At 41.3% G+C, this 23,487-nt stretch overlaps 1 protein-coding gene across 1 annotated transcript in view; it reads left to right on the forward strand.

Moving 5' to 3' along the window:
- nphp4 (nephronophthisis 4) overlaps positions 1-23,487 on the forward strand; it is a 172,664-nt gene that overhangs the window by 48,941 nt on the left and 100,236 nt on the right. Inside the window, exons 7-8 of the mRNA XM_068733608.1 lie at positions 3,158-3,342; positions 7,286-7,421. Of these exons, the coding sequence (XP_068589709.1) occupies positions 3,158-3,342; positions 7,286-7,421 (321 nt within the window). The remainder of the gene's footprint in view (positions 1-3,157; positions 3,343-7,285; positions 7,422-23,487) is intronic.

A 23,487-nucleotide genomic window follows, 5' to 3' on the forward strand; every position in this document is an offset into this window, starting at 1 on the left:
GTAAAATAAAGACATTGTGTGTGCATATCTGAATACAATAGAATAGAATAAGGGTCAAATTAGGAAACACTAGATTCCATCTTTCAAGACCCACATCTCTGTTTTTTTCGTGAACTCAAAAGGTGTGGTGCTTTGCTCATTGACGCCTGTTTCCTTGGTTGATGACATAATCGAGCCAATCAGAGTTTTGTAGGCGGCATTAAGGATGGTGACATCACCTTTCTGTGTGAGAGCCTGAATCCATGCTAAACTAAACTGGCGACAAGGTTTGATGCAGCTGCAAAAGTCGTTGCAAGTGGAATTACAGAGTAATTTGACTTGCAACAACCAACAACCAACAGCCGAGTCAACCGCTAAACCGATTTTAGAGCTTTCTCAATCAAAGACAACCTGTGTCAGAATTTTGGACCAAATTCTCGCAACGGGGCAGCTTGAGAGCGTCTTTTTGAATACTTTATGGGGGCCTAGAATATGTTCCGCTATTAAAACCATGTTTGTGTTTTTTGAACACAATAACTTCAACAAGATAGATATAGTTATATTTTTTCTTATGCAACACCTCCCCTTAACTGTATAGTGCACACAAAGGGATTCAATGTTTTATTTTCTCTGTTAAGTAGTAATCATCCAACTTGTTACGGTGCATGCGGTTGGGTCTGGGATTGTGAGGGTACATCTTCGTCTTGGCACTCAGACGGCAAGCGTTAATTGAACAAAGCCTGAACCCATGTTATCCAGCTGGAAGACGGTTATGTAACACTCCCTCGGCAAAGGAGAGCTGGCACAAGCTATAAGCAGTGCATTGCATTAGTGAGTCACCTCATCCTCTTTCAGGTAAATAAAAAGTGAACGCACTTGGGTGGACCTATAGACAAGGTTGTGTGAGGCTCTATTTTGAAAACTTTAGCATATCAACTCTGATTTTCTTTTACCTGTGTGGCTTCTGTTGCTAGAATTGTACAAATGTCTAACCAACATGGACTTGAGACAAGCTTTCAGATATTTTTTAAAAGAGGAAACAGAAGAGGAAAGGAATCACATGAGCTTCTGACGAGAACCCTATTCTTTCATCGCCGAAAGAAAAATATGGTACACCACTGAGCACATATTGCCCGTCGCCTGTGAGTGAAAGAATGAGCGGCGATAACAAGAGGAGGGTAGATATAAAGAGACAGACAGGGAGAGGGATGGAGTCAGTGCAGAGCTGTAATATTAGCAGCGCAGCGAGCTGTGCTGTATGTGGGCTGTACAGTAGCCTGGCAGGCTCGGCTGCTGCTCCTGCTGTTGCTGCTTTAAAAGACAAACCCAAAGCTGAATTGATATGCTAATTTGATTGAGAAGCTGTGGGTGGATATGGAGAAGGTTTTAAGCAGCGAGAGGGACCGGCAGAGAGAGTGACAAGAAGAGAGAGCGAAAGAAAGGGAGAGTGGGAGTGAGAGATGTGATGGAGAGAGGGAAGAGGTTGAAATGAAACAAATGGGAAGGAGTGGGACGAGAGGCGAGCTCAGCGTGGCTCTGCACTTCGGGGTTGGAGAGTTTACAGTCAATCACTGAGCTGTTGTCAGTCAGCTGTGCATTGTAAGTGGCAGCTGCACAGTCTCCAACAGCACCTCTTGACACATTCACTTGTTTAAAAAAAAATAAAATTGTTAATTAAAAGCTAATAAAAATGAAATAAACATTATTCAGATAAAATATGACATACACTTATTTAATTAAGTACATTTCCAGTTTATAACAACTTATTACTCTTATTTTCATACATTTTATCCATAATTACTATCACCTGTAATAACATTGTACTTACCAAAGTAATTGCTGAGATTGGGGAACTCCAAACCTCTTTATTTGTAAGTAAAACTGACAATGTAACCACAAACGTTTTTAATAATCCAACAACAAGGCAAAAACAAGAATACAATTCTGACAGGACAATTTAGGCCAGCCTTTAGTACTTTTAGTACAGTTTTCAATACCAGCTACAGACACAGTTTGGTCTGCACCAAAAAATAAATAAGGTTCGATACCCAGCCCTCGTATTGTTATTGTTGTAGACCACAACTATAGCTATAAAACCCAAGTTAGAATAAACTAGTGTTAACCTAAGATCATAAAACATGCACTTTGGAATCCCTAGGCATTTGATTTGACATAATATCATTAGGATGGTACAACAAGGTCACAAGTAAACAGGAAGTGTTTGGACTTGTATGTGGACCTTTGTAGTAAATAAGTTGTTTGTTTCTGTCAGAGTAACTGAGTTAAGTGCCACTTATTAAAGCCTGAAAGAATTTTCAGTTAATAGGATGCTAAATGTCTCCGAAATCAAACTCATCAATTGTGTAGTAAGAAGAAGAGCAAAGTGGAGTACCACAGCCACTATGAGAATATTGTGAAGAGATAATTGGGAGAAGCTGTCATTGACTCCTTAGATAAGAATAGATCCATAGATACGCCATCATCCTTATTGTTTGTAACAAAATATGTATTTTTATGTACAATAGTATATGTTTTCTTCATGTTGTACTTGAGATATCAAAATTCATTGAATATATAGTCATTCTTCATATTTGGTCCACATTATCTAAAGTCAAATCACAATCCTTTGTCATTCTTGCATAAGTTCTTGGACTGTCCTCAACCATTTTTATTTTTTATTTCGTCGACTAATCGATTAGTTGATTTTCTGAGTTTCTCCGCAAAGAATCAAGCAAAAACAGCACATTAAATCTTGTGTTTACCAGATATGTGTTAATACAGGAAATTAATGGAAATACGTCATTCAGCTACTATTCGACTATACAACTATTCGACTAAGAGGGGGCAGCCCTAAAAATCTTTCATGATATTTTAAAATACGAGTAAGTGAGCTTCAAGTCTTGAGAATCTTAAGATGTCTGCCCTTTGCTTTAGATAATACTCTGTACAGGCTGGTCAAGTTCTTCCTCAGAAGAATGTAACCACAGTGATTGAAAGCACACTTTTGTTTAATTTATTAACATATGCCATAGCTTTAAGATTTTTCACCATTGTAACTAAGGGGACGGGCCCAAAACCAGGAAGTACAGACCCCTATCAAAAGCACACAAACGAATGGGGATATATGTGTGGTGTGTTTTCTGTTTGTGTTGTAACTCTTCCTCTCACTGATTCTCAGAAACAACCAGGGCCAGAGGGTACTCTGAGAACAGTCGTCATCCAGGAGAGGAGGCTTCATGTCGGGGTCCACAACGGCTGGTGTTTCCTCGACAAGCCTCAAGTGGTGGTGCTGGAGCCCCTCCCCTCGGGGGCCAGAGGCCGATCCGACAGCACCTCCAAACAGAGCACCCTGGTCAAGGACAGGTGAGCAGAGGAAATACATGTTCGGTGAAGCTGTTACTGTCGGCTACATGAGATGGTGGAGCAATAATCTGTTCTCAGACAAAATCCACAGATGTGCGAAAAGTGATTTCAGGGGTGCTTATTTTTATAGTATTTCATCAGACTCTCCCGGTGCTGGTCCTTTTGCTGGTAGGCAAGTGATTGAAAGGTTATCCTGGAAAGTCAGCAAAAATTGTATTTTTCAAAAAGCTATAAGTTGGTATGAATTTCATTTGTGTATAATAGTGTTTGGGAGATGTCTGAAAGAAGTGAAACATTGCAGACTTGTATCTTATTCTTCCCTGGTGTCCATTTGCGTCATACTCTCCTACCTTTCAAGATGTACAGCATATATTTGGTGTGTTTCACTTTCTGCCTTCCTCCTTCCTTATCACACATAGTGGGTTGAGATAAGTTATTTTATACAGTGGTGTCATCGTTTCATCATATAAGGAGACAGAAAGAAATATATGAATATCAAAAAACACATTTAAGTGTACTGTTCAGCTGTAAAGTTGTTGCCGTAAATTTGAAAATTACTTAATACAACCTTTCCTTGTTGAGCTGCTTCCATTGTGCCACATTTACAGGAAGACTTAACCACACATGCAAACCTACAGGACGTCTCTCTGTTATTTTTTAACAGTCCTTTTTCTCAGCACAATTAGCAACAGGTGCTGAGGTTAGCCACAAGATCGACCTGCGAGTCAGCGCAAATATGACTGTGGAGCTGAAAGACCCGCCTAGCGAAGTAACGGAGAGAGAGTTGTGTATAAGACAAGGGTGATGTGACGCTGTGGCTTCACCATTGTATCTGAATCTAAACACACTGAAAATGCTGACGCACATTTGACGGCGTCACCAAGATGCCGATCACCGAGGAACGAACAAACTGGAGCCCAACTCATTATCCCTTTTAAAGTGGTAAAGACAAAATATATTTATGTTATTTTTATTCTAAAATATAGTTGGATAGTTAAAATAAGTACGTTTTTATTCAGTAAGGAGATAAATAGTATATTGTTTGGGTGCTATGTTTTAGTTATATTTTTAATGCATAAATTGGTGACTTTGCAAAGGAAAACAAATCATGGACAAAATGCACCAAATTTTATCTCCCAAACCCCGGTAAGTGAATTCATGCCTCTGGCAAGTAAAAAATAAAAAAAGTTTTTCACTAAAAGGTTTGATGAGAATGAAAATGATGCGTCCTCTACTGTGGCCTTTACATTCGCCATGTCATGTCAACCCAGTCAGACGCATTTAAAAATTACATCTAATGAGGCAATATCATGTAGAAGACTGTTGTTCACCCCTCCAGTAAAGTTCGGAGACAAAAGAGCACTAAAGCAGTTGTTGAGGTGGCCCAACACCTTATTAAGACACGATTTACCCTCGTTACCCGTTTGTATCTATATAACTTTTATTAACCAAATTAGAAATAGAGAATAAAGTAAAAGATTTGGGTTCGGGTGATTTACAGAATGGCAAACAAAAAATAACTGATTTCCCTCTCTCCCCCCATGTTTGCTGTCATTCTCTACTGTCATATAGGGATGTACCGATCAGACTTTTTCTCTACAACACGGATACCCAAACTCAGGGTACAGGATGAATGCCGATCTGATAGGTCTTTTCTTTTATCCCCAAATTTAAAATCCATAAACCTCTCTGTGTGGGCCTGGTTAAGACCGATCTACTATTTGTGAGTTATGAGGCTGTACATGCTCATCAATTCGGTCAAAAAGACCAAAAAGCTAACACAATGTATTGGTTGCTGCATGGATCAACGGTTATGTATCCATCAATTCCATGCACCTAACACTGTATGGTTGATAAGGCCTTACATGTTACAACCCAACCCCAGCCTCATAATTTATACACTATTCTGTGCTACACTGGCGCCCACCCTCATAAAACTGCCTTACAATACATTCCAATACGTGCTAGTACTTCATAACCAATTGAGGCGATACGGCTCCTGCTGCCTCTGCCCCTGGGTTTTATTGAGACACCATCACAATCAATGCTAACCTTGTCAAAGTGGACGTGCTGATGTAAGTTCACAAGCGTCTGCCTTACATCAGCAGTAAAACATGTGGATGGAATGGTTTTATGTATGTCAGAAACGGATCAAAGCTAGAGAGGTGCAGGACCACTGCTGGAAACTGAAGCCCACCACCTGCACCACACATCACATAGAGATCCTAAATCTAATTTTAATTCCAGGGATGAGAAACACTTAACAAAATAAATGTATCATTTCAGAAAGTTCCAAGTATTAAGGCACACAAATTCAGGTCCTCAGATTCAGAGCTTGGTCACTGCACTTTGCTAATGGCTTTGTAGCCACCTAGGTACACCAGCTGTCACAGACATCCCATCCCGCTGGTAAATCACTGGAAGTATTTCCTAACGTAAATGTTGAGAGCGAGCCAACCTTTGACCTTCACACAAGTAAACAACAGCCAGCGGTTTCAATTAATGAGCTGTCAGGGTGCATCAGTGAGTCATCAAGCAGAACTGCTTTGGGTTTAAAAAGAGCATTTTCCTCCAGACAGTATGCAAAATACTACAAATGAACATTACAACATGTACCAGGAAAGCATTGAAGAATAGCTGTGATGTATAGCTATATGTTGTGTTATTAAGATGCTGCTATTTCTCATCTTCATATTGTAAAGTCATTAGTCATTTGTTATGCCTCAATGATGTCCACCTGGAAAAGTGCAAACACATGTGCTTGCGACAGTACTGTCTGCAAAATACGTAATTGATGAAAGCATAATGCTTGCACACACATACTGTCAGCGGGCATCAATAGAAAAAGCCACTGCGTTCACTGGATGCATTGATTTTATTCTTCCACACTCTTTTGTCATTGTTAGGTCATTTCTTTAAGCTGTGGCCCTCAGCACGATTAGGTGGGATATACAGTATATTGTACAGTTTCGTGAAATAATAATGAACATGGACTTTAGGTAAAAGGTATAATCCCACTATTAAATAAAGTCAAATATGCCAAAGAATATGCTGTAAAACTGTACAGATGACACACAGACAGTGAGAGATGATTGCCTTGTTTCAGTGCATGTCTGAATCAAAATGTATTGTGTTTGCCACTTCCATCTGAGACACTAGATGATTATGTGGATGATTGTATGGGTGTCTTACAAGCTTGGGAGCGTGTGCACAAACACGGGAACGCATAATCGCCACAATCACATGCTAGCCGACAATCTGCGCTCAATTACTGTATTATTCGAATAACAATCATCGCCATCGTCAAACTACGGCAAACATTATTTGTTCCGCACTTCACTGTTTTCTGAAGAAGAAGAAAGTGTTTGTGTAGAAGCTGTTGAGTGTGATAACAACAGGGTAGGCAATGATTATGATCTTTATCTTTCTTTGGGTGCTACCTTTGAATGCTGACAGTCTTGTGTTATGCCTGGTGCTTCAAGACAGCAGAGAAAGAGAGAGAGAGAAAAACAAAATCTGAAGTGCTCGCTTGTTCCGTTCTCCAGAGAGTCCGTGGAGCGAAAAAAGAAAAGGCGCTCGGCCCCACCTCGTGACACGCCGGCGCTCCACAGTATGCTCCCCGCCTATGGTGTATGCAAACTGTGAATGACGAATACCGAGCGTGCTGTTCCCATGCTTACACAGGAGGCCAGTGCTTGCCAGGAAGCGAGTGTAAATCCTCCGACACATTGACTTATTTTCTTTTCAAGGAAAAATAAAACTCTGTTTTGAAACAGAGATGACATGAGGCATTATCATTTTTTGTCAGTAATGGCCTTGAAGCACACAGGTCACAAATATTAGTTATGTCTGTCCCACTATTGCTTCTTTCCTTGCGCCTCTCTCTTTCTTAACATGCGCTCTTCACTCCTTCACTACATGCGTGTGTCTGCTCTCTCCTCAGCTCTGCAATATCAACCCTCCATCAGACGCTGGGCCTTCGCAGCAGCTTGGAGCTCAGGCTGACCAATCATCACGCTTTGGCAATTGTTTTCCAGCTGGAGTGGGTCTTCTCCGCTCCAATAGGCCGAGAGACGATGGTAAGAGGGATGCACAAGCACACACACTTGTCCTAAACCATACTTAATGATTTAAATCCAGGTCCTAGCCTAAACCTTTCGATGAAATAAAGACAAACCAGACTGACCTCTTCTCTTCACTCAAGTCAAACAGGTCTTCACAAGTAATAATGGATGTACTAAAGACACCTGCACACACTCGCCCTACTGTCCTCTCTTCATCCTGCCTTGGTTCTCTCATCACCTCACTCTTGTCCTTGGAGTATCACTCCATCCGTCTCTTGCTCGTGTCTCCCAGAGGAAATTACTGAAGGCTTCCTTTGCCACAAGTCCTCTATAAACAAACAAGAGTGAAAGAACAATATATAGAAGGGTGTGAGATTGCAGTAAGGAACCAGAGGAGATCAAGTTAGGTTGTGGTGATTTGACGTTTGGTCTCGTGGAGACACCATAATCTGGGGTATTTCTTAGAGACAACTTTCCAACTTCTCTCTTGAAATTTTGCACAAAGGTTTAGTTTCAATAAAGTTTTCAACTTTTGAAAAAGGTACACTTTGATCAAAAAGATACAACATCTTCAAGAGAGGTTTATCTTTGTCTTACTCACCAACCAAAACGTGTTGTGTGTATCCTCAGGCTCTGAGAAATGCATTGAAGTTATTTCCTTCCTCATAAAACATTTGCAAAGCTGAGTTTATTAAAGTATTTTAAATCCTGCATTCGCTACATCTACATAGCTTGTAGTCTTCTTCTTCCTCACCACCCTTGCTGGCGCATTGCAACATATCTTGACGTGTTACCACCACCTGTCGTGGCATAGTGTGAAACCATTGGCAGGATCGTGTATTGCATCACCGGCATGAGTGTGTGCATGCTTGTGCATCGTCGAGCAAGTGAGGTCAAAAACTCCACAGGAAGCCTTTGACTGACAGGAGTTCGACAGCCCGTCACTCTCGGCTGTGTTGCTGGTTACCTCTTGTCTCACCCCAACATTTTTTGGGTTAAGTTAGGATGCTCTGGCTTCAGTAAGCAACACAGTGGCAATGACCAGTGAACTCAAACTCCTGGTTGCCTGGGTGATGGTTGACATCATTGACTCTACAGACTATGAGCATGACTCACTTTATTCCCTTAAAAAAAACGTACTGCGAAGGTCTACTGTACAATCACTTCTGCCACTGCTGAAATGCAGCTTGCACAGGGATGCTCTTTTAGGGTTGTTCAGAGGCTTTCTGGGATTTAAACAAGCTGTGAGTTTGATGCTGCTATTTGTTTTTTTCCACTTACTGCTAGAGTGAATCAAATAAGACTTTAATTAGTATTATAATGTAGTCCCCATAAACACCTATGATTTACAAGCAAGAGCCTAACTGATGAAGTATATGACGGCATATATGGTGGCTGATACTGTATCTAGGAAATCTACCTTTTTTTCCTTTGCGTTCTGTGCAATAGCAATTTTCACTTTGCAGCTGTTTGCATTAGTTGACAGCATGCAATTAGTGTCTTGGGTCGCCTGTCAATTAAAAATGACTGACCCATTATATTGGTTTGTTGATAGTGGCAGATATTAGGCTTCAATCAAAAATGTAATAATGGTCAGTCATTGTTGTTCAGTGCTAGTTTGGTCATTATTGGTAAAATGGAGATTGAGATTAGGTTATATTTTTTTGTAGAGCAAATATCAAGATTACATTTTCTCTGGGAAAACCTACATTTTAGTTGAGTTAGTTTAGTTTGAGCCTTGTGCGATGATGTAAATGGTCTATTAGAAGCACGTCAAAAGCTTTTGCAACAATACTGCTGTGATTAAAATCCATCCATGGAGCCGATCCCAGCTGACACCGGGCGAAGGCAGGGTACACCCTGGACAGGTCACCAGGCTGTCGCAGGGCGAACACATAAGAGACGCTCACATCCACACCTACAGGCAATTTAGAGTAATCAATCAACCTGAGCTGCATGTCTTTGGAACCCGGGCCCCTCTTGCTGTGTGTAGACGGTGCTAGCCACCACACCACTGTGCAACCGTTGTTTAAAATATGTTTAATGGTAAACATAAAAATATAAAAAATGTTCTCCATAAAGTATTTTCATTTTGTTGAATCCTATCCTGTGTCTATGAATTACAAAAATCAGTAGCTGGCACCAGGTACAGACCAACACAGTCAACACCACTTAACAACCGCTCATGGCATGGGAAAACCTCAGAAAGACTGTGGTAATTATGTGCGTGGGTAAGCCTTCAACACTTAACGCATGCTAAGGCTGGGCTCTCATTGTGTTACTGTGTGTAATACTTTATACAATCAGGGGTCACCGGATCACCAATTATAAGCAGCAGAAAAATAACCAGCCACTCGGTCATAGGAGCCCCAATGGGACATTTGCATTTATGTATTCATTCTCCCATTCTTACCTCAGCAACCACTTGACAGCTAATCCGTCTGTTGTAAATGGACAGTGTTCTCCCTTTTGGTTTTGTACCATGGATGAGTTGTTCCATGGATTTGTTGACATATAATGGATATTGTTTACGGACAAAAAAAAACAGTTTCTACTGAAGAGGGTTTTTCTAAAGCATGAAACATATCTCTATCTTTTGTCATCTTTGTTGCATACAGTTTGCCCATGTAACGCTGCTTTACTGCTCAATACTCTATGAAGAAAAAGAACCCCTGATCTTACCATATAATGATCTGAATTATCAAGACTATAATTTTCCCAACTGAGAAGCAATATCCCTGATATCTGAAAGTTGCATTAAACACTGCTTATACGAAGGCACACAGATGTAGAGAGTTATTGAAATTGCTTAAAATGTTTTTGCTGTTGGCACAAGATTAGACGTCAGGGGAATCACCCAAGTCTGACTGACCAACAGACTTCACCATCCTCAGAGCTACACTGCCAACTTGGCTAAAATTCATACGACTGCATTCTTGCATTTAAAGCAGTTAATTAATTTGTTTGTTTGAAAATTCCCCATGAGTATTAGTCCTTCTTGTGTCCTACTACTGACATAGTCTAAAGGCTGGTATTTTCAAAGTGTCTGTTTTTGGTGGTGGAAAAACAACGAGTTGTCATAGTGAGGAATGAAGTTATAAAGCCTAAGGAGTACATGTTTAGTGCATGAAACATTGCGTTGACAGTCAGTACACATATGTGATGCATGTTATGATTCTTTCAGCGCCAAGAAACTGAGCAAATGTGTCTCAGCAGTTGATCATAACTTGATCCAGGTTTCAGTTGCATTCTGCCAGCCTATCTGTTTTTTTTTTTTTCTGACAGCAAACTGCCACTCCATTCCTGCCAAAATGGAGGCAATTGGTGCAGCTCAGCAGTGAACACAGAGGGAAGGAAGGAAGAAGGGATATGAGGAATGTGGAGAGAATCTTTAGCATGCTTAGGGCTCTGCCCATCGTCACATCTGTGCACACATGGCCAGTCTCTGGGGAAAACTGTCTGTGTGCTTGTTGGTTTTTGAAAAGTTATAGAGCCTGGGTGATGCAGGGCACCCTTTTTCCACCCAATGAACAATCACCATTTTCAAACAGCACTTTTTGTTGGAAAACTGGACATTGGTCTTGGCTGTTGGTCTATCCTATCCTGACCCTGCCAGATGGTCTGTTACACTCTGAACCATCTGAGGAGCCGTCATTTGAGACGAACGAGGGAAGTCACTTTCAAGAAATACTTGGCTGGTGATTGGATGAACCATCTGTCAATCAAATTCTTACTAAAGCGACTCGGGAGAAGATCGGAAACATATTTTCCGTCGAGAAAAGCCTTCTGTGCCATTCTTTGCTCTTCTTTGAATTAAGAAATACTCTCCAGTTCTGATATAATTGCATACAATTGCCTCCCCGTGTTGCCTCCCTGTGTCGTGTCACACTCACCTAAACCACGCCCGTAGCTGCTGCGTAGCTTGTTTCAGACCATAACTCATCAACTTATGGCCTGGTTTTCAATCAAATTTGCTGTAGAGGTTCATATTCCCCAGAGGATGAAGCCTAATGATTTTGATGACCCCCTGATCCTTTTTCTTGTACCACCACAGGACCAACATTTCTACACAGAGAATATCAACATCTAAAGGGCAGATTGACATTCAATTTGGAGCACATTCATGCTCAACAATTTTTGAAGCTTTTCCCATTTGGACACTTAATGAGCTCTCCTGGTCCGCCTACCAGCTCTAGTCCAAAAAATATCAACTTTTCACACAAGATAGCTCTAAATCTAATTGACAGATTGCCATAAAATTGTATTTAGAACACCCATGCTCCCAATGGGATACATTTTCTTCGCTTTAAGTGGAAAAAGTTCACTCAAGTTTAGAAATTCTAGCAAACCTGATAGAAACCATCAAACTGATATCTGTCTACATCATCCTAGAATAGCTTGGCAGAAAGTGTTGTGTGGGTGACCAAAAAAATAGATCTCCTACCTCACTTTACTTCTCTGGCATGAATGTTTGATGAGGTGAGAGATATTTAGCAGGTGGAGAGTAATTTCTGTCTGTGTGTGGGAGTGGAGAGTGTGTGTTTGTGTGCTAATGTGTGCATATGTTGTTTGTGAGTGTTAATCCAGAGCCCGACGTGTCTCGGGTGTTGACTGATAAGGGTTTGATACATGATGCCTCCTGAACACGGCAGCAGCCCCGACACCCTTAGGTGCATGTTTCAGTGGGTTGTACGATCAGCAGACCGCTATAACTTCAGTCTCTGCATCTTCGGTTACCAAGGCAAGTGTGATGGGACAGTGTACACGTCCCTGCACTGAGTCACAGCTGTCAGACATGTGATGCTCCTGAGGTGTTATAGCTGTGTTGAGCTGAGGTGTGCCTTCAGGGCAGGCAGCTGCACACTGTCAAGAGCACTTCACAGCACTCAACACCACTTGTGAACCACAAATGTGAGGGTTCATGTCTGATTGCCCCCACAACCAACTCTGAGACTTGTCTGGCCCTTGTGGAATTGGGCTGGTATTTAAACCTGCAAAGATCAATCAAGTTGCTATGGTCTTTGACCTTTGAAGCCGTTTAGTCAAAAAGCAGACATGTCAATACTTTGAATATGGCAGAGTAGAGAGTATACAGACAACAGTGTCTGTATACTCTCGCCCTGGTATGTACAGCTGGATTCTAATGTGGAATTATGGTATTTAAGATAGGATAGTACTTTAGTGACTATGGAGGGAGACATTAGGTGTTAAAGCAGCTCAAAAAGAGACAAGATCAAGATACAGAACAGGTTGAGCAGAGAAAAGGACAAAATAAGTACACCATAAATAAAAATTGCAAAGATGTGCAGAGATGCAACACTTAGGGAGTAAACTATGCATGGGGAATCCAACTTAGAGAGTAATATATGTTTATAAAAAAACTAATTTAACCAGTAATGCATTTTTCTGAGAAAATATACATTTGCGTCTGTTTACACAATTTAATAGTATATAATACAATAAAATGTTTAGTAATATAATGAAGTACAATATACTTCATAATAATTCAGATTCTGAAGAAAATGTACATGCTGATAATTTTCAATTGAGTCTTTTGAGTTTTTGAATGGCTGTGTATAGTCTTAATAGCTGAGGTTGAAGATATTAAAACATTTAAAGTTGTACTTAAAAGCACTGAAAGAAGTTGAAGTGGCAGCTGAAAGAGAATTACTGAAAGAAGTAGAAAGAAAAGGCATTTCAAATTAAAGTGCTGAAAAGGTATTGAAGTTTAGTGAAGAGTGAAGTTTAAGCGCTGAAATTATTTGAAGTACAAGCAATGAACCGTAATTAAATAAAATAGATATACACATATGTAAAATTAAACATATAATATATTATATCATTCTAGGATAATGGAAAAGTATACAGTGTTATAGGAAGGATATTTTACATAATTTGATAAAATAATATCTTTTGTGTCATCCCTCTGAATAGCCTTCTAGGATTCAATAACAATATAAATGGCTTTGTTGAGCAGTCTTTTGGCAGGGAGCACAAACAGATGCTTGAAACGCTGTCGTGTGTGTGTGTGTGTGTGTGTGTGTGTGTGTGTGTGTGTGTGTGTGTGTGTGTGTGTGCGCGTGCGTGCGTGCGTGTGTGTGTTTGGCTTCACCCAGGAGTGACACCTTGATGGAGTACTAACAATGGAGTACTAAACCTGCTTTCTCTCATTTCTCCCACGTTGCACTGCCTCTGACTGTATACATTGCCACTAGATGGTGCTGTGTAGTGCAACTTGAAGGAGAATCCTCTGCTACAGGACCGTGCTCGGATGGGTGGAGGGAATGAGCATGCAGACTGCCTTACTGTTGTTCGCTGATTAAATAGAATTATGTCGTTTTATGTATTCTGAGGGGGTTAAGGTGGGTGCAAAGAGTAAAACAATTTTGTTGAAATCCCTTCTCTTCTAAAACACAACCACCGCAATCCAGAGGCAATCACTCGGTGCTCTGAGACTGCCTACATGTCTCTTCCTCGCTGTGTTGAAAAGCCAGTCTGGTTCTCACTATAAGACAAAGAAAGGAGATGGCCTGTTTTTACAAAATTGCCATCGTTGCCTTTGGTTATGAAGAAAGAAAACCATGCTGTGTCGTCATTTGTTCTCTTTAGTATTTTTGATTTGAGCTCTTTCTGTCTTGTCTCTCTTGCCGCCTACTGTCTCTCTCTGAGAGCCTTTGAGCGGACTTCTTTCATGCTCCTTAGGCGCAGTCAGAAGGATGGAGATAACAATTTAAATTAAGGAGGCTGGGGAGAGGAGAGGAAGTGGGAATTTGACTGATAGGCTGTTCTCAGAGGTTGTCTGAGGTCAACGAACTTCAAATGATCAACTTTTCTTTTAGTCCAATGTCCACTTCCTGCCATCTTGCTTTCATTTGCATTTTTGCTATTTCCTGCTCTGTATCTATTCCCTCCCTTATCAAGGGGCTCTGTTGTATTACCCAGCATCCCTTTGTGCTTATTCCTTGATGGGCTGCACATGTGGAAACTCTGTCTTCCCGTGTCCACTCCAGCTACACTTTTCCACATCACTCTGCCACCGATTTGAAGAAGAAACCTGGAAAAAGAAAAAGAAAGACAAAGTGAAAGTATATTCGAGAGTTGCCAGTGGTGGGCCGTCAGGGCCTTCTCTGCTGGCCTAAACAGAATCATAAAGTTATAGCTATTTTAGAATTTAATAATTTTTCACAAATACACTATTATATATTTTTAGCTTATTTTCTCATTGCACAGCTCCTGTCTTCCTCTGTTGCTCTGCTTCCAGCCTGCAGCGCTGCTTCCAGCACAGCTTGCTTTAAGCTTTTATCCAATCAGATTTCACCTCTATGTCTCTAGGTAAGAAGAGAGGCTCGATGCCTGCTAGGAAGCCTTTGCAGTATAAGTAAATGAGGACGATATTGTTGATTGTCATCGTCTTCAACCAATCAGAGCTTTAGATTGACATGTTGGGCACATTCTTTGACGTGCCAGTGGTAGCGAGGTAGCCTGCTAAGTACGTCAGCATTAAGGTGCGCCGTGATTGGTCAGTGGGCCAGCGTGACTTTAGTCAAACAGAAAGGTAGCAAGCAGATCTTAGTATTTAGTAAGAGTTCAGGTTGAAACATATGTAAGAAGTTATGACATTTTTAGCGTTTTGCTTGTAGATTCTTTTTTTTTTGTTTTTACCTAGCTTTGTTTTTTTAACACTCAATGGCTGAAGGAGGAGGAGAAATGGATTTCTCAAGGAGGATTAACCGCGGTATTAAACTCTTTGTTAACAAAGAAAGGAGGATGGACTTTGTCTTTAAGAGAACAGCAGCTTTGGAAAGTGAACTGCTTTTGTGTTTTTACATCTGCAATAGCGTTACTACTGTGTTAATTTGTCTGTGTTGTTTTTATGAATAATATGAATGGCTCGTGCTCTAGCGCTGCAGTGTTGCTGGGTTGATTTGTCATGCTTTGTTGTCATATACACACGTGCGGTGCCTCAGTTGTTTTTTGTTATTGTTCCGGGTTTAAAAGGTCACACAGCCCGTTGTCTGTTACGTGAGCGTAGTCCACCGAAAACATTTTATTTCCCACAATTTAAACTTCTGCATTTTCCAAATGCACTAGTATTATTCAAATGTATTTTTCGGTTCGTAAGCCTCGTACCAAACGGTTTAATACGAATATGTGTATTGTTACACCCCTAGAAACAAATAATAACCATAGCTGTGGCGTCATAATGAGGTGGTTGTCGGACAGTACAGAAGGCCCAGGTATGAAATGCACGGCCCGCCACTGAGAGTTGCAATTACTATGTTCAGTGATTATCACGCCCCAAAACAATAAGATCATGGTTGCCTTGATATCCTTGCATCTCCTGCCATATTATTACTGTAATTGCTTGTTTATGTACTGTATTGAGTGGTAGTTTGAAACATGGTATTAATTGGGTATGATGATATAATATTACAGTTTGATTTATACTGATGGTTCAGCCTATCCATATAAGGGATTTAACGAACGCTGCGAGGTGCACTTGACACAACTTCGATTGAACAGTGTAAAATCAAATGGACAGATGGAAACAGCACTTTGATTTGTGAATGTCCACCCAGTTCCGTAACAATTGAGATACATAGAGCGGAACCATTATGCACAGCTTTGTAAATCTGACGAAAACCATGTGTATGCATATTTCTGCCTTTGTGTGTAGACAGAGATCCTTCATAGAGTTTTATGTGTCAGGCCCCACTGGTCAGTGGACAGCTGGAGAAACGACCATCCACCAAAAGAGACCATCCTTGAATAGAGAAGGGGGTTACGATACCTCACATACACAACCATCCTGTTATCATGTCAAGGGCAAGAACAAGCTTCAATATTCAGAACCATTCATGACTGAACACCCCAACAGATTGTTTTGTTGTTGTTTTATTTTTTGATAAACTGACCCTACAATTAGTTGATTTTCAGAGCTAAATTCTAAATCTGATACAGGAACAATCCGTCTTTTATACAGATTCCAGCATTGATAAGAGCAAGTATACTGGTAAAATATTGTGACCCTTTCGATCACTTTTCCCTCAGTTCCTTGACATACTCATCTGTTTGATTAATGAAAAAGGGGTGTCTATCATAGTACATCATGCTTTCAGTTATCCACTCAAAAGTGTAAGTGGACGCCTTCAACAGTTCATGATTTACTCACCGTGAGAAGACTTGGTTCACTCACAAATGACGCAAGGCGACGGCAACTCTCCTAATTGTTATCTGTCAGCACCAATTTCTTGTAACTTCATCCGAGACATCTCAGGCCTGCTCCTGCCTGCCGATCGCATCCTCTCCCCAACCACCATTGGCCCTGCTCGTCAATTCAGTAATGTAACATAGTTGCATACAGCTTAATGCGAGACGATGGGGGCTTATTGTTGTCTGCCTTCCTCCGCTGACAAGCACTAGCTCATCGCTAATGGAGGGGCCGGTCCAGGGGAAGTGGAAGCACGAGGCGCTGCTGGCCCGTGCGTCTTTGTCCTTTTGCCAGGAAACAATTTGTCGGGAGGCGTGACAGCTGCAGTCATCCAAAACACTGACACGGGGAATGATTGACTGCTTGTGGGTCACAGCCCCACAAGGATGGAAGCAAAGCAGATAGACGGAGGAACAGAGGGGAAGGGAGGGTCGTGTAGAGAGGAAATACTCGGTTTCATCCTCCTACTAACCACCGTTGCGCTTCTTAGAGTCTGTCAAACGCGAATCACATTCTCGGAACAGTAATTGCCGACTCTCACGAGCTGTTACACCACAGCAAACTTGTGTTGCTGAGAAAGGATTGTCGACAGTTGTGATACGTTTCATGCACTAAAATGGGTTCTCCATTTGAGTAACCGGGCCAACGCCACAGCCAGTAATGAATGTGTCACTGGCGTCATGTTTTCGTGTTGCGTCACCTTTGACCCCGACTGGGCTTAGTGAGTGCAGTCGATTACTCTGCGTCTGAGGAAGCGTAACCATTAATGCATAACCTTTAAAGATACTCACTGTTTTGCCCTCTACTAAGCTTTCATCTGGATATATGCAGACGCAGGACTGAATTTGGCAGCATGCCTGTTTCTCATATGCTATATAAAGCAACATTCCAGCTCACAGAAAACACGGTCATCAGTGAGATGTTTGTTGTGGTGGTCGCCTACATAACTCATTGGGCCACATTCATGAATGTTGTCTTATTTTCTGTCCGTGGTTTGATTTAGAACTACAAACCAGAAACATTTGTCAGCTGTCAGAGGGGCGACAGAGAATAATTTTCAAATAACTGAGATTGATGAGTGCAGTGGACACAGAACTCATGGAGACGTTTTTCATGCATTTTCACATATTCTGAAGTGTGACTGGACACAGATTTTCCAGCACTGGAAAACATCCTGCTGCAATATATCTGGCGTCAAGGTCAGGCATGTGGCAATATACTGTATCAGTGATGGAAAGCTTTTTAGTCAACGGTAACTTGATTAATGCAATGCAGCATTTGAAATCAAGCAAATTACAAAACTCTTAGACGGCACTGCTTTATGCCTACGAAAATGATAAAAATACTAGTCCAAATAGAATATTTTTGTAATGGTAATTGTGTTCTATTTAATTGATAGACGAGACTTTACCACTCAAAGACTTTGTTCTTAGCTTTTTGGAAATAAAGGTTGCTGGATCCCACTATTCATTTGTACGTGCACGACATCACATTTCATGGATGAAGCTTATTTTTTAATGTTCCGTACATTGGCTTGGGCTTTTCCGATAATTCCAACCCTTCTCAATGTTTTCTTGAATGGCCGTTTTTTGTTCATGCTAGGAATGTGTGATTCCATTTTTCCTCATTCCTTAATATGTGCCCACAACTGACTGTTCATTAAGCCTTATCCCTTTAGCAGCTGTTTCACACAGTGGTTGACAGTTGCAGAGTTGCAGTTCCATCTTGTCTCTGTACCTTTACGACAGGTAAAGTCACTCTGTTGCCCGATACGATGTAATAATTAGAACATATGGGATGATTTCGTACACCGACTCCAAATAAGCAGTAAACACTCAGTTTTCCATCCTGGCTCCCTTACAATCAAGATGGCAGCAAAGATAACACAAATGGGGATTTATTCATCTGATCTCGTGCTAAACATAGGTGGATCATAACATATCTGGTATGGAATTTATCTGCAGATGCTCCGGTTCAAAATGTGGCAAAACTTTTGCTTGGATTTCAGTTTTTGAGCCACAACAAAGGCCAAAATGTGGCCTGCAACAGACGAGAGTGCTTGTTTTTAGCCTTGCCAACTGCTGGAAATTCCTTTTCTACTGAAGCAGTCATTGATCACTTTAGCCCCTATCGGCCGGTTTAAGTAGAGTCAAAATTCAGCAGTCTGTGACGTTATAAAACAATCAATAAAATGTGTTTTTTTTAGTGCTGGGCAACGATTCAAATTTGTAATTAATTAATTAATCGCATTGTTATGCACAAAATTCAATAATTAATTCAAAAGTAGTGTATTGTGCACTCTTATTTTAAAAGTACTGCTATATGAACAAAAGTGCAATAACATTTGGTTTGCAAACACTTTAGACAAATAAGGTGCTTTTTAACAGCAGTATTCCCTTTACACAGTAGCAGTTATATATCTGTGCTGAGCAGTGGCAGACCGTGCATTTCATACCTGGGCCTTCTGTGCTGTCCTACTTGACTTGGGCGATGTCCTAATAAGCTCATAAACTCAAAAACAGCTGAGGCTGCGGCACAGCGCAAAGACTCCAAACAGTTAACTTACCACAGCTGCTCTTCACTTAAAAAGTCCACTCAGGTCTCTCCAAAAGTTTTCAAAAGCACGTAGCTTGTGCGCGTCCTGTCCTGTAGCTGCCTTGGTTAGCGTAGCGTAGCTCCTAACAGCTTCAAACACCAAGAGCTCAGTTGCAAATGAAACGCATTCTTAGCCATAAAATGTGCAACGCTTCTCTGCCGCTGTCAGTCAGAAATACCATTCGTACAAATCCTTTTCCATGCTGGGTCAGGGCTGCTAGCTGTGGGCTTGACCAACCCTTTGATACGATGTCCAGTTTTTCTGAAAATGTCCTTCTCCAGAAATCCATTTAAAAACGCTAAACATGTCATGTCAATGTCATATGTTTCAACGTGAACTCTTACTAAACACTAAGATCTGCTTGCTAGCTTTCTGTTTGACAAAAGTCACTCTGGCCCACTGACCAATCACGGCGCACCTTAATGCTGACGTACTTAGCAGGCTACCTGGGTAGCTCTGGGACGTCAAAGAATACGCCCAACATGTCAAACTAAAGATCTAATTTGTTGAAGACGATGACAATCAACAATATCGTCCCCATATACTTTAATCTGCAAAGTCTACCTAGAGGACCTCGGGCCTCTCTCCTTACATAGAGAAATAGAGGCTGAATCTGATTGGATAAGAGCTCTACTTAAAACAAGCTGCACGCTGGAAGCAGCGCTGCAGGCTGGAAGCAGCGCTGCAGGCTGGAAGCACAGCCTGCATTAAATTATAAAATAGCTATAACTTTGTGATTCTGTTTAGGCCAGCAGAGAAGGCTTAGCTGGCCCTGACGGCCCACCACTGGTGCTGAGTGTGCTGACTTTATTTGAAACGTTCCACTGCTGTGCAACATGAATAAAATGTTCCGCACACGTTTCAGCAAAATGTCTGTCTTCTGTTTTCATGACAGTCAGAGCATGTGAATGCAGCTGTTCATCAATGTAATGCACTGTAACTCCAGTGAGACCAACAGTTGGTGCACGTTGTAACGCCGTCGCTTTTGTAGTCCTCTCCTTTTCATACAACTTGTGTATTCTTCTTGTGGTGGCGCGTCTTAAGGGAGGCTCATATGTGCCGTCATTCGTTCAATCCTAAAGGTGCGTTCACACCAAACGCGACGTGAACGCACCTTGAGAACGTTCCTCAGACCGACATCTTCCACAATACTAATCGGCCTGCAGTTTGTAGCTATCCACTTCACTGTGGCATTTGTTAGCTTGTCTTGCTTTTGTTTATCTATACTCACACGCTGCATCCAACGTAGTCTGCCGAAGCCTCCCTCCACCGTTTGTTTGTTTGGGTGATTTTCTGGCATCAACAGTGTGTATTGCATTTAAATGATACCTCACTTAAATGCGTTAATGCGCGATAAAATAATTGTTGGCGTTAATTAATGAATGTGTTAACTTGCCCTGCCATAATTTTTTTTAATCAAAAATTGTGAATCCCCCCAACCACAAGAGATCCTGAAGCATATAGTCGTAATGTGCAGAAAAAATATTAGACTGATGGGTCAACTGGTATGCAAGATTCGTCGTGGACAGACAGAAAGATACACACACACACACACACACACACACACACACACACACACACACACACACAACCAAATGCATGATCTCCCTCCAGGCTTACGCCTGGCAGAGATAATTAGAAATACTGAATACTGAATTATTCACTCGGTTGTATATTGAACATTCTCCTGTTAGTATTGAATCTACTACGTACATATTGTTGACTCTTGACCAATGGCTTAGTGATTGTGATAAATAATCTTACACGAGCATGCGTTACGTGTGGTGTTCGACAATCGTTCCATTAGTGGAGATGAATGACAAATATCTTTAATGATCTATTTATTCCTCTCTGTGTCTCAGATGTCACTGCCGGGGGATGGAAGATAAACAATATGTGGAGCAGAAAAACAGTGACATGGCCAGTGGCTGGGTTTATTAAAGGTGTCGGTGTACAGCTTCTCCTCTGTGCCGCGGACACTTGTTTGGATTTTAATTGGCTCGCCGACAGGTGCATGCTGTATAGATTGCTGTGTGCTTTTTCCTGTGACTTCTCTTAAGTGGCTGTTTGTGTGTTGCTGTGTGCAGTTATTGTGTGCCCCTGCAGGCTTTAATGATGTTTTCTGAATGAAAAGCATCTTGTGAAGCTTTCCCCAATCACATGCTCATTAAAATGCCCTCTTTACCATGACACTGTCCCCTGACCTTATGAACCCTTCCCTTTGTCTGAGTTTCCTCGACTATTTATATTACATGACATGTGTCGACAGAGCCCCTCCCATTGGAGGAGACCTCGCCCTCATAGATACCATTCATATTTTGGTTTGCTTCTGATCTGAAATGTCATACAAATGTTAATTAAATGTTAATCAAGCATCTTAAGCACAGTAATGTTGTCAGGAATTGAAGTGATATATTTAGCTGATTTGTGGCCTACTCCGGGGTCATTCCTCCCTGGAGGCCCCCCCCTTTTCCTTTTTTCGCAATGAGAAGAGAAGTTGAGGTTAAGGCAAGGGAGGCTAGATGCCGCGGAGACAATATTTTGCCCGCCTAATTAAAATGAATGTCAGCTCTCCCCCCACTGCGAAGTGCATCAATCTCCCCCTGCGATAGGCCCAGAGTGAGTCTTACCCTGTCAATGTATGCCAGCAGTGCTATCCTTCTCCAGACGGATGCATCGCCCTGGCAGCCAGAGAGGCAATGGCGATGATGTTTGCACATCTAATGGCTGCCGTGTCGATGGGAACCTCAGACTGGCCCAGACCTAAATGATTTTTATTTAAAACAGCAGTTCTATAAAGTGGTCAGGGGCATTTTGGGACCATTTGAGGCCTGACCAGCTGTATAACATTGTGCTTCAGCTGTCCACTGTTCCACATAGCAAGTTACAACAAATAGAGTTTTTGGATGGTAAACGGTGACAAAAATGTTAAATCAGTAAGAATCTTGTAAGCCTGGTGGTAATGCTTTCCTATCGTTCGAGACTCAACAAGGGCACTTGGCTAAAACATTTGTGTATTTGTTCTCCCGTGCCCTAAACCATTAGAGGTCTGCCATTTGCCTGTTGGTAACACAGCAGTCCTTTCAGCTCTCCAGCACCTACTCTAACGCAGGAAAATAGTGTGATTTAACAGGGTTCATTTCAAATCTGAAAGGCAATATACCTGAACATTAAGTTTAGGCCTTTGATATCCCACTCATGTATTCCTATATTTATGTAGAGGAATGTGTATTACTTCCCCCATAGTAACTTGTCTTCATGCTAGGTTACATAGATGCAAAATGTCACAGATCAGATTGCATGTGCTGACCAGATAAATACGGCAAGCGTTGAAATCTGATAGAGCTGTTATATTTTGTGGAATGTGCTCATGCAGTGCAGATGAAAATATCATCACAAGATTAATTTGGGACTGTATGGATGAGGTATTATGTTCACAGATTTTTATGGAAAAGACAGTCGTCGCCGTACAATGTGCTCCTAATCCTGCACATGCACCTCATGTCATTTACTTTCAGCAAGTGATTTGTCATCTTTTTCACATTATCATTATCTTCAGGTGATTTGAATTTCAATCTGAGGGAGAATGCATGGTATGCTGCTCTGATGAGCGATGGATAATCATCTCAGGTACTTTATATTACTGCTCTCAGTTAAATGCATTCCTATTATTTTAAATGAGGAAGCGTCTGGCGCTGGAGCCCGAACTAGGCTTTAATAATATGTGGTTTGAAGGTGAATATGTCTTTCAGTCTGTGGTACTTTTCTCTACCTACACTGTAAAAAGACTACAATGGTCTGGCCATAGCCACGAGGCTGTAAAGCACATTAAAAGTAAGGTGGATAAGTGTTGAGATCCAACTGAGATCCTTAGTGATAGCTGGTGAAGTAAACGTAAAAATGGTAGTGGTTGTCATGTTTAGCAGGTAGTGCTTCCCACATTCAAGGTATTGGTTTACTGTGCTAGCAAGCACAGATCATGCCGATGGGAATGACATTATGTTTTGCAGGTATTTGGCCATAAACCAAAGCATTGGACAGATTGGAATTTGGGCCTGGTGATGGTGCAAGAGGAAGAGTGATGGGATCACCAAAGTTATTACAATTCACCTTCTGTAGAACAGATGTCTGTTTGACATTTCATGACATTTTTTCTCTGTACCTAAAATGTCAGCCTGCTGGTGGCGCTAGAGGAAAAGTCAGGGGATCACCAAAGTCACGAGGATCACTGGGAGTCCATGAACCTTTGCACACGATTTTACGGCAATCAGTCT

The sequence above is a fragment of the Cebidichthys violaceus genome, unplaced genomic scaffold (genome assembly GCF_023349555.1).
Source record: "Cebidichthys violaceus isolate CVI_PGR_0920_01 unplaced genomic scaffold, fCebVio1.0.p SCAF_6, whole genome shotgun sequence".
Lineage (NCBI taxonomy): Eukaryota > Metazoa > Chordata > Actinopteri > Perciformes > Stichaeidae > Cebidichthys > Cebidichthys violaceus.